Raw genomic sequence first — 12,692 nt, forward strand, 5'->3', positions numbered from 1 at the left:
TTATTTCCCTCTTTCCAAACATCTGACTCACCCACTTTTCTCCAGCATCACTGGTGAAGCCTCCCTTTCTACTCCGTAGCCCCCTTATCCACATTTTCAATACTCATGGAAAAAAAATAAATGTTCTTGGAAAAGGGAGGCAGTGTGACCTGGTTCCCAGAAGGAACATGGAGACCTGGTTCCCAGAAGGAACACGCAGCACACAAAAGTGTCTGGAAAGCACAGGAGATCCAAATGTGAAAGCAAAAAGCAAGCAAACAAACAAATAACCCCTGAACAATGATCCTCCTTATGCTGCATCAAAGCCAAACAGACTGAGCCTCTGGTGGGTTCAGAAGCACCTCTGCCTGCACTGGGCAGCTCGCTACAGAAGCAAGGAGGCAGTCTCAGGTTTCGTAAGTGGATAGTCAAGAGCATGGACGAATATCTTCCCACTGACCTGCTAGTAAGAGGTCACTTGAGTGTCCCTGTGTCTACTCATTTCTCAAGCTTGACCCACGAAAGTGTATTGTTTTTATAGGGCCCTCAAAGCGTAGGAGCCAGCTTTCTCTTAAGTGGACACACAGCACTGCCAACCCCATTGCCGATCTTTCTCACAGACTCATTCAGACAGAATGAACCACTACGGGAAGCCATGCTCCAGCTTTCCTCTCAACTTCTCTTTCTGAGGCTGGAGAGATGAGAAGGCTCCAGGATGGGAAGGAGCTGCGAGACAGGACTGAGAACTCCTAGGCGTGGCTCTGGGTGCAAGGCAGCTGGAGGACCTCAACCACGTTGCCACCTGCCAGCAAGCATGTCTGAGGTTTAGCTCTGCACAGTTGTGTAAGGAGATGCTCTGACGCAATGCTCAGAGCAGTATCAAGGAGATGAAGGGAAGGGTGCTCCTTCCCCAGGTATTGCACGTATCAGTGTGACAACATTAAGGAAAAACTCAAGAAAGAAATGCCCCATTGCAACTGCCTTTAAGTCACCTCCAGCTCTGATGTCTGGGAACTATTGCCTCTTCTAGCATCAAGTTTGTGATCTTCTGCGAAGTATCGTGCTTTTCTAAACAATTCAGTGAAGCCTCCACGTCACACACACAGGGAAAAAAATCGATTGTCTTATACAGAAACAATTCCAGCAAGCATTTTGTCCACCTTTCCTCAAATGTCATACTGTTTCCATGCTATAACACACTGTCATTTGCCTTAGCAACAATCACAAAAACGACAAAAGAAACTTCATTTCTTAAGACAGCTGTCGTAACCTATATTGCTAACATCCTAATCTGCTTGGATACAAAGTAACACTGCAAAAGGACAGCAGAAATTTACATCATAAAACCATTCCGAGAATCCTTTAAACTTGACGTTTAAGATTTTGAAAACTTCTAAAAGCAAATGAAGAAATGGTAACACGTGACCATTTGTTACAATCACTTCTCCTAGGAAAACTACCTAAGTCCCCCAAATGACAGTCCTGCCCCACAAACTGAACAGCTAAGGGGAAAGTTCGCTAATTTCAGTACGCTGTACTTATGCAGACTTCTGGGCCAACCTCTAGGTGCTGCTGCGGAGACCCCCTTCCCAAAGACTGCCTTCCTCCCCCTCCTCCTGATGGCACTGCACTGCGCAAAGCCAGCACCCTCAGTCGCCTAAGAGATTAGCTACTAGGAAGTCACAAAAACTAACGTCCTTTGGCGAGCTAAATAATGCTATTTTACATTTCAGTCGAAATTATACTACAGAGAGGTTAACTAAATGGAAGACGATACGAGCATTTTTGTCAAAGCCTTCAAGGAAGCTGAAGTAGCAGAGACAAGAACAATCGGAGCCCTCCTCCTGTTCCAGGCCTCTCTTTCTACAAGGAGTGTCAGTACATAAGAGAAGTATGAGGCGAGCTCGGGAAATGCGGGCGTCAGAGCGCGGTGGTTCCGTGGCTGCTCAGGCAGCATCTGATAAGTCAGCTCCTGCATCCGCGAAGCTGATGAGATGGGAGTGGGGGGAGGAGGAAAACGCCTTAACGTTCGCATCCGATTAACCAGTGCACAACCGCGGCGCCCGCGCCGCATCTGCGAGGACCCGGGCGCCCCAACAGCCTCAGGGCGCCGGGTGCGGGGCGCAGGGCCTTGCCTGGGGCTGAGGCCAGGGACTAGCGTCTGCGTCGTGGGCAGTCCGCAGAGCACCCATCGGGGATGGGTGAGGCCCTTTGCCTGTACCTGCGATGGACCACGTCCAGCGGTAGAACTCCACGGTGTCGTTGAATGCAGTGGACACCGCGTTCAGGACGCTGCCGGGCTCTGAGTCCATCAGCCCCATCGTGGCGCGAAGAGGTGCAAGCCGCGGCGAGAAGAGAGGACCCTAGGGACAGTGGGCGGCTGCGACGGGGACCCTGCTGGCAGCGGCGTCTCCTCCTCCTCCAGGCGCCGTGGCTGGGGATGCGGGCGGCGAGCAGTGGTGAGCAGCGGCGACAAGAAGCCGGAGGGCGGAGGAGGAGGAGGACCCGCCGCGAGCGCCCAGCGCTGCTCCTCTCTGTCGCGGCGCGCTGCAGCAGCTCCAATCCCCTCGCCCGCATCACGTGGCCGCGCGGGGCGGGGCAGCGCCTCCTCTCGCCCCGGGCGCGGGGATGCTGCGGTCGCGAGTGGTGGCCGGTCTGCGCAGGCGCACTAAGGCCTGCCCCCCTCCCCGGCCGCCACCCGGGCAACGAGAGCGCCGGAGGGGGATACCTCGTACCCAGTCCACCTCCCCGCGCCTGTGTCCTCCTTCCCTGCCCGCCTGCCCACGGTTACCTCTGCTCCGCCGGATGCATCGTGGGAAACTGGACCGAAAAGAAGGGGAGTTTGTGGACAAACATGTGTAGGCGAGGCGTTTCTGGTTCCTGCCTGTCATTCACCTCTATTTCACTTGTGCTTTTGCTGTCTTCGCCTTTGGCACGTGCTTGTCACTCAGACAAGGAAATGCAGGTGGTTTCACGCTAGAGGAATGCCATTTGTCTCATGCAGCGGCTGTGGCGGTAGTCCCATAATGTATCCCATAAATACATTAGCGTATTGTTAAACTCCTGCATGTACTGAAACACGGACCGATCAAAGCCATGTGGTTGTGCCGAATTAGGCTGCTGGTAGTTCAGAGAAGAGGGAGCCGTAAGAATAGGTTGAAAAGTCTGCTTGGTCAATTTGAAAGGATGTTGCAGAGGAGACAAAGGCAATTGACTCGAGAGAAGAGGGCCAACTAATGATTTTTCATTTTGGAAAAAAAAAAAGATCAGATGAGATGGGAGGCAACAGAAGAGGCCACACCTGCGAAAAGCGACAAAAACAAAATTACACTATATAAATTTCGCAGTTTCCGACATAAGGCAAAAATTTTTGTGAATGGTCCAATAACAATTTCCTCTGCTCCTTATTCAGACGTTCCACCTCCTTTTGTTTCAGTTTCTCTCCACCTGCTGATTTAGAATGCTTATTTTAAAGGCCACCGTGTCAAATGTCTGACACTGTTAGCATGAGTTCGTGCTCCGTGAGTGCTAACTCGGTGCTCTAAGTGGCAAGTCATAAATATTTATGGTGACAAAGTTATAACTCACACCACTTTCAGAGCATAATGGGAGTTAAGAACAAAGAGCTTCAGGGAGAAAGCGGTGGTTAAAAGTAACTGATTTATTATAGAACTCAGGCCACCAGAGCCATGTGGTATGATTTTTTTAATTTGGCAAACTGAAGTGTCTCTGAAAAATTTCTCAAGTCCCAATTCCTAGTTATGATCTAAAATATTCTAATCAAGTCTCATTTCCTTTGGTAACCTAAGTGTGCGTTGGTTTCCCCTTCACTTATAATATTGATTTGTACCTCTCCATTGTCTTGGAGTCTTGGATGATTTTTTTTTTTAAGGAGAACGGATTCCTACTCTCACCTCACAAAACCTCTCCGTCTTTGCTTATTTAATATGTGAAATTGTCAAAGCAGCTCTACTCAAGTATTTCATTGGTGCCCCTCTTCTGCTTTGGAGGCCAATTTAAGCTCCTTATTCACTAGGGGGCGCTTGTCACATAAGGAAATCCTAGACAAGTCATGATCAATGTTAACTTAGAAATGGCCTCATACTTTATCACTTGCTCTGCCTTACTTGAGAGCATAGTCATTTTTTTTATTTATACTTATGAACTGTTCAAGCACACAAAGAAGAAACCGGGTCTTTGGATGTCTCCACTACCTTCCATGAAAGACTATAGTCCACTCCTTAATTCATAAGCAATTTACAAATTCCAGTGATTGTCCAGAACCAAAGCCTGCTGCTGTGGTTTGAATAGATCCCACAGAATTCATGTGTTGGAACTTAATCCCCAGTACAGCAAGGTAGGAAGGAGAGGCCTGCAGGGAACTGTGTAGGTCATGAGGGCTCATCCTTCATGAAATTGCACATTTGGCCCCTCACAATAAATACTTGCTGTCTTTTTTCTTTTCTTTTTTTTTTCTGTAGAGTGGCAGGGGGAAACCCTCACCAGATCTAGGACCTTGATCTTGAATGTCCTAGTTTTCAGAACTGTAAGAAATAAATCTGTGTTCTCTGTAAGTTACTTAGTCTTTGTCACTTCTTTGTAGCAACATGAAACAGACTAAGACAAAATAATGAGAAGTGGGGCTATGGCTGTCGCAGATACCTGGGAATATGGATGTGGATTTGGAGTAGGGTGATGGATAGAGACCAGAAGAGTTTCGAGGATTAGCTATAAAATCTAGGTTTTCTAGGAGCATTTAGAACGGTGTGATGCAGAAGAGAGATCTCGGGGAAGAATGACTGCCTAAGATTACCTTAGTGGTCACTAGCAGAATGCTGATGGACATATAGATGTTATAGGCTGTGTTGATGGTACCTCTGAAGGAAACAAAGATCACAACTTTGGAAACTGGAGTAAATTGTCCATGTTACAAGATGGCGAAGAAATTGGCGGAATTGTGCCCATGCCTAGGGATGTACAGAAGGCAGATTAAGAGTGATGTATGTATTGTAATAAAAAAAATTCTAATCAAAGGGTGGGGCAGTTGCTTTTAGTTGGATCTGGTTAGATGTGACAGACCTAGCAACTCTCCGACTTAAAGATGTCTGCCTATCGGCAAACCCGCACAGGGCTCTGCGGCTCTTCCCCTCCATCTCAAATCCCTGGGAGGCCTCCTGGGACTGTCTGGAGGGCAGCAGTTCGAGGCTGGCTTTTTGTTTGTTTGTTTTGACTTGGTTTGGTTAGATATGAGTAAATTTTCTAAAACCAACAAGAGCACACAGCTCTTTTTAAAATTTATTTATTCTCAGGTGAAACTGAATTTCACTTGAGCAAGAAATACATCTATGTGCCCAAGCCTCCTGACTCCGGACAGCAAAGCACACAAAACGAGAGCAATCTGTAGAAAGGTAAGTTTGTATCAAATTACAAACACCGTTTCTGCGGAAACCATTGAATCCAGAATGCATGTGATAGCCCACTTTCAGATATTCAAATGAATGGAAAGTCAGCTAAATAAAAGTATGTGTGTCCTTCACACAGGTATCTGTAGCGGTTTTGCTTGTAATCATCGCGTGTAGCAAACAGACAAAATGCCCTTTCCTAGGTAAATAAGTAAATACAGACTGCTGCAAAAGAATGTAGTTATGCACAAAATACTTAGAACTGCTATGAAGGGAGGTTCCCCTGGTTCTTCTTAAAAGAAATAATTCAGAGAAGACAGACAGTTTCAACAGGGGCTTCTTAGCCAAAGCAGACCAAAGACAATAATACACTCATAAAATGATTAGAGCAGACTGACTTCAAGTGCATTGTGGAATTTTAAGAAGTACTCTTATGAATATTTCTGAAGTGGTTATCATATTTTCTGGGATAATATGACCCTCTTCTCCCCTCCCAAATCATGGTGGATTATTACCTTTAAGGGTGATTCTTCCCACAATTCTCTTGAGATGCCACAATGGGGTAGGGATGTCAAAACAACAATGTAAATAATATTTTAAAGGTTGGGGTCTTTTAGAGGTGCAGACTCTTCATTAGTGACCATGTATGTCAATTTGGAAAGTTCTCTGGTACCTTCATTTTTAATGTGTAAAAAAGAACCTAATTGCAGATTCAAGGGTATTTAGCCAGAGTGAGGCATTCTGTCAGTAGACACATCTCTCTAGCCTGGAATTTCCTTTAATTCCCTCACATATAACTTACTTACTTACTTATTTTCTTATTTATTAATTTGGTTTTTCAAGACAGAGTTTATCTGTGTAGTCCTGGCTGTCATGGAACTTACTCTGTAGACCAGGCTTGTCTCAAACTCAGAGATCTTCCTGCCTCTGCCTCCTGAGTACTGACATTAAAGGCGTGTGCCACTGCCTGGCCCACATCTAATTTCTTATCTAACCAGGAGACATAGTCATCAATATATAATATTTCTTAGTTGTCTCATGCCTAACTCCTTGTCTTCCTTATTTCAGAAAAAAACTCACTGAATGGGGTCAGAGTTTAATTTTTTGACCAAAATAAATAAGACTAAGGCAAAATGGCATTGCCATCATCAGCCTCCACAAGCTGATGGTAAGACCCTATTACTGAAGACAACACGTTCTTGATGTAACAGGACATAAATCAAGCTAGCATTCAACGGATAGATTCACGTCCACCTCTACTGGCTAGCATTCACAGTGCTAGAAGATGCTACCCATGATACTGGAGGAGAAAAGTAATCCTCACTCTCACTCAGCTATGAACCCTGTGAGCTATAATAGCACCCTGCCTGAAAGATATGCCCATTGATGCAATGAAGGCACAAGTGTTATTGTGGTAGCCAATAACTTCTTTATTGGACTTCAAGGCCCTCTATAAAGTACAACTCATACCTGACAATATTAATGAGGTCAGGAGCCTGAGGACTACATAGGTCAAGGACCCTAGGGAATACCTACTACAATTTTTCTGCTCAGTGAATGCACCAATAAAACCACTCTTAATGGTGTATTGCTCTACTTGTAGATCGATGTGTTGCTGAACCTTCATCAGAAACACTTCTTTGTGCAGTAGATGATAATTAACACCGAGAACCAGAACTGAACAATGTTCAGAGAGTGAGCACTCAGCCCGAAATTGGAAGTCTTTAGCATTCCTTTCCCCTCAAGACTCAGGAATCTCTGTAGAGTAGGAAGTTAAAATATCAGAAGAGCCAGAGGAGGTGGACAACTTCAAGAAAATAGTGTTTTCCAGAGCCAACAGGGAAAATGTACACATGAACTCGCAGAGACCATGACTGCATACACAAAGCATGCACAAGTTCAAGCCAGAGAAATTCCCCCACAGTGAAAGAGGGGAAGTGAGCACAAAGCCCCACCCTTAGCCAAGAAACTATTTGTAATTAATAGGTTGTGGGAGAGAGAAAATCAGCTTTTGTCAATGAAGTGACTCGGCATATCAACCACACTCCAGGGTAGACCCCATGCTCAGGAGTAATTGGTTCAGTATATTGAAATTCATGGTTCTGTGTGTGTGTGCATTTGATTTGGTTGTTTTTGTTTTGTTAGAGGGATAAAGAACATTAAGTTGGGTAGGGAAGAGATGATCTGGGAGAAGTTGGAGGAGGGGAAAGAATATGATCAAATTATATGATATGAAATTCTCAAAAAAAAAACCGACATTTTTAAAAGACTAAGGCTTTATATAGAAACAGGCTAGAATAGTCATGTGACACTAGATTAGAATTTGGCATAAAGCACAAACTTATTTGGGGATTAATACAGATATTAATGATTATGCATAGATGTATTTGTTATGTGGGACTGGGGATTTAGCTCAAGGATAGAGTACATGCTTAGAATGGATGATGCCCTGACTTTTATCCTTAGCCCTGAAAAAATTACCCTTGCGGCAAAAACTCCAAATAATTTTTGTTCATTGCCTACCTTCAAGATACCCACTTCATGATACCCATAAGTGTGTTCTACACATAGTGATGTGTTCCCCAGCAGTGCAGGACTGAAATAGGAAACAGGTAAGCTGACAGAGAACAACCTAATCAGATGGAAGAAAAAGGATGACTGTTACAACCATGACAAGAATGTTGATATGAACCGTTGCTCTGATGTGGTAAAGTGAGCTGGCCTCTTGGTCCTGCTCCTCAAAGTTCTCATCATGAGAGGAACAGCAGACAAGTTCCCATCGCAGCTTATTCCACAACACAGGGAACTGGCCTCTCTCTGCCGTCTGCCACACACAGCTTGAGTCCGAGGCTCAGGCTGGCTCCACTCCACACCTGTCCTCGTTGTTTGTCCCAGAGTCCTGTTGTCGCCAGTAAGCTGAGGTTTCCATCACAATGGAAGTAGCACCTTCACCAGTGGCCTCCCAGGCCCATTTCAGGGACTCCTACCCTGCCACAGGTCTGGAGTTAGCGTCTCTACTCACTGGTTCTGCCTAAGTGTAAGGGTTCTTATGTTCTCCATGGCCTTCCTTTTGGAGTAAAAGATTATTTAACTTGCTTTTTAATTTTTATTTTACAGGAACCCAGAGTTAGAGACTTTGAATATTGTAAGGACTGTGGGACTTTTAAAGCGATGCTAAGCTCTATATTGTTGATTACATGAGATCTTTTGCATGAACAAGAAAGAACAGGTTATGTTTTAATAGTGATGAATTTGTGTTTGAATTCAGTTGGGTAGGTAAGGGAGGATCTTGGAGAAGCTGTGGGAGGGGAAAGAGTATAACCAAAATATACTGTATGAAATTGGGGTTAGTTGGTCTGGCTAGTTTTTGTCAATTTGGCACAAACTTGAGTCACCTGGGGAGACGGATCCTAAATTGAGGGATTGCCTTCATCAGATTGGCCCATGGGCATGCCTTTGGTATATTTTCTTTATTACTGATGGATGTGGGAGGACCCAACCCCCACTGTAGGTGGTGCCACCCCTGGGTAAGTGGGGCTGGGGTATATAATAAGCCAGTAAGCAATGTTTCTCCATGGTCTCTGATCCAGTTCCTGTCTCCAGGTTCCTGCCTTGAGTTCCTGCCCCAACTTCCCTCAGAGATGGATTGTGACCTAAATATATGATGAAATAAAAACTTTTCCTTTCCTTGTTCTTTTTAGTCAGCGTTTCATGATAGCAAAAGAGAAGCAAATTATAGCCGATCATTATGGAAAACCAAGTAAATCTTGAAATATAGGCTTTATATTTTTTTTCAGTAATTGTGGCAAAGTTGTCATACTTGATAATAAGGGGACCTGAAGATGGGATATATTGATACTTTGTTCTTTCTTCAAAAATTCTACATAAATCTTAAACTGTTCTAAGTGAAAAATATTTTGAAATAATAAATAAGAAGCCAAAATATGACACTTTGGAGTAATTTTGAGTCTGAGAATTTATTCTGAGGAAATATCTACTATATCATTTAATGTAGATTTAATAATATCATCTGTGGAATTAGCACACTGAGATGCTTAGATGAAGTCCACCATAAGAAGTAGTGTGAGTTCTCAATAAATTTTGCTACTGGCATTTTATTGTTACTAGAATTCATACTGTCAATACTTTTATTTAAAACTGGCTATGAATAACACACAATCCTCAAAGAACTGACAGTGTGGTGGAGATAAGCAAGAGTGACCATAATAAAGGCTAAGTACTTGATGATAAATAACTCTTAGCTTGCTATTTGACCTCATAAAAATAGTTGTTTCTATTGCCTAAGCCTGTAACACTAAATAAATGAAGCAACAGTGATGATCTAGGTAACATTAGCCTCAAAAACACTATTGATGAGATGAGACTAGATGAATGATGGATTGAAACAAAAACAAAACAAAAAAAGAACCTCCCAATTTTGACAGAGGATATTCCCGTTTTATTGGAAAATGTAATAACTAAAATACATGTCATAAATAAACATTAACTAATCGATCATTAAATAAACATCCAACTGAGTTTCTATGTATGCTGGTTTGTAGTGTGCTAGGCTGCCTTTCTCCTGAGTATTCTTAGAGAGAAAGATGGGTAACATTTTAATATAAAGAACTAAGTATAACTTATGGTCAAGAGGGCAGAGGTTAGAACTCACAAGGTAGCCTTTGTGGGGACAGAGCAATTATGCATGACTTTCCAAGACAAAGGTTCTTGTGATTAGTTGGCTATATATCCTAGTTTCGTTTCTGTTGGTATGATTAAAATACCCCAACATAGCCAGGCAGTGGTGACCCACACCTTTAATACCAGCACTCAGGAGGCAGAGGCAAGCAGATCTCTATGAGTTCGAGGTCAACTTGGTCTACAGAGCTAGTTCCACAACAGCCAATGCTATACAGTGAAACCCTGTTTCCAAAATCCAAAAGGAGGGGATGGGTATTTTATTCAAGTTTAAGTTCCCCGTCAATAAATGTAACTAAGACAATCCCCCACAGATAAGCTCACAGGCCAACTGCAACTAGACCTTCATTGAGCCTCTCATCCCAGGAGAGTCTAGATCAAGTTAACAGTTAGAACTAACTGTCACAGGGTAGGATAATATTTCACACAGTAGTGACATTTTAAGAGCCAATCTTTGGCAAGGGAAAGTAAAAGTTAGATATGATCAAGACACATTATATATGTACATTAAAAATTGTCGGCAAATAAATACAAGATGTTCTTTAAAAACAAAACAAGCTTAAAGTGAGAAATCGAATTTGTGCTTATCTCAACAACATTGTGCATAGAATAAGAAAAGTTGAAAGATTGCCAGGTCATAAGACCAAGACAGGAGTATCAGATGGTAGAACCGAGGATAAAGACTTTGGGAAATCCTGCTAAGGAGTGTGGGCCTTTTCTGTATATAACCAGTATAAAAGATAATAAACACGACAATACTTAGTATCTATTTTAGAAAACATCCTTGATTTGATGTTTGAAAGATGCACTTCAGTGGTCAACACTCTCAACAGGGAAATCAGGAACCTTTCAAGTGGTATGAGGAAGAGATAATTAGTCTACAAACAGCAGCTGCAGATGTTGAGAAGAGAAAGGTTTGAGTGGAGTTTAAGGGAAAGAATTGAAAGAACTGAGCATGGGGGCACAGAAGGAGGACTCCATGTAACCCAAACCATGTCCAAAATGGTTAATATTTATATATTTTTTTAACTTTTGCTGCCATAGATGGACCTGTAAGTATTTAACTGGGTCCAAAATATGAGGGTTCAGAGACCTCATTTGCAGCTTTATGTTTTATTTTTATTTTGGTTTCTATGATTAAATACTCTCTCTGCAACTAAGCCCAGCAGCAATTTCATCAGTGATTGTAGATCTGGAAGGAGATGCTCACAGTTGGCACCTATGAGCTAGGGAGACGCTGCTCCAACACGCCCCTACTATCCTGACTCGTCATTCGGTGTAGCTAAACCTTCAGTATATATGTCTATGTCTCTATACTCCACTGCTCTATAACAGCCCACCATCACTGCTTGGATTCCCACGATGAATCTCTGTTCTCCCTGCGAGGGCAACCAGATCAGGCCAGTCCCATCCTAAACGCTACAAACAGCTTTCCAAACCCCAGCTCTACCACGTGACCACCTTCTAGAGCTTTTTCTTTTCTATGAAGTAATTGATATCACTCAATTGCCTATCTGGGCTAAGGGATATTCTCTGGAGAAAGAAAAGCAAATGCTTATTATTTGTGTTGTCCTTACCATAAGATACGTAGAATTAAGTTGTAGTGGTTTAACAATGACGTAGTACACGCCCAGCCGCGAACTTTTTTCTAGCTATGAATTTGAAGCAGGAGTGGAAGGAATACCATGCCTTCATTATCTACTGAGAGAATCATTTTGTTGAAAAATAAAATCAAGTATCAACAGTCAGGTTTGTCTAGCAGAGCTGGAAACTCATCAAGACATTTGCAAAATCTTATTGCAAAAAAAAAAAAAGATCCAGCCACATTCCCTACATTATTAAAATTATTTTTTGTGCAGAAAAGTTTAAGCCACTTCCCAAATGGTGAGTGAATTAATGTTGGACCACAAAATTGCGTACTCTCAGCAAGTTTCTTTCTGGTGGTGTGCATTTACTTCTTCCCTTCTGACCGAGAATAAATAAGGGAAAGTCACACCTTTTGAGTTCATGTTATAGAGTCCTAGCTTACAACACGCTGTTTTTACACATGGGATTCTATTTTAGAACATATGTGCAAAGATCACAGGTTTCTTGAGCAGCAGGTAGGACAGTTCTGTATTACAGTGGAAAGTATCCTTCACCAGCAGTCGGGAGAGACTTCGATTCTGTCTATCTCTGGCCCTAGGATGTGTGGGAACAGGCAAGTCAAATAGATTTAGTCTCTCCATCTGATAAACAAAGATAATGTCCGCCGTATCTACTTTACACAGTTGTGTGGGATGAATATTTAGGTTTATTTAAAGAATGGTATTTGTTTTTACTACTGAAATAGTTCTCCACCATAAGTTTACATGGAAATCAGAAATGTCTTAAGACACAACCATATCTTGTAATCAATAATTGAATTAACTAACTACGTATAACGTTCTAAAAATGATTTTTAACCTGTGCATCATGACATGGCTTGAACAAGCCTTTCACAGTGGATCACATATCAGATATCCTACATCTCAGATATTTACATTATGATTTATAACAGTAACAATTATAGTTATGAAGTAGGAACAAAAATAACTTTATGGTTGGGGGGGTCACCACAACATTAGGAACTGT

At 42.7% G+C, this 12,692-nt stretch overlaps 1 protein-coding gene across 1 annotated transcript in view; it reads right to left on the reverse strand.

The window, feature by feature from the left end:
• Nucleotides 1-2,565, reverse strand: part of Elovl4 (ELOVL fatty acid elongase 4) — a 30,680-nt gene extending 28,115 nt beyond the window's left edge. Inside the window, exon 1 of the mRNA XM_057767508.1 lies at nucleotides 2,201-2,565. Within this exon, the coding sequence (XP_057623491.1) occupies nucleotides 2,201-2,300 (100 nt within the window). The 5' untranslated portion in view covers nucleotides 2,301-2,565. The remainder of the gene's footprint in view (nucleotides 1-2,200) is intronic.
• Between the last annotated feature and the right edge of the window lie 10,127 nt (nucleotides 2,566-12,692).

This window comes from Chionomys nivalis, chromosome 4, assembly GCF_950005125.1.
Source record: "Chionomys nivalis chromosome 4, mChiNiv1.1, whole genome shotgun sequence".
NCBI lineage: Eukaryota > Metazoa > Chordata > Mammalia > Rodentia > Cricetidae > Chionomys > Chionomys nivalis.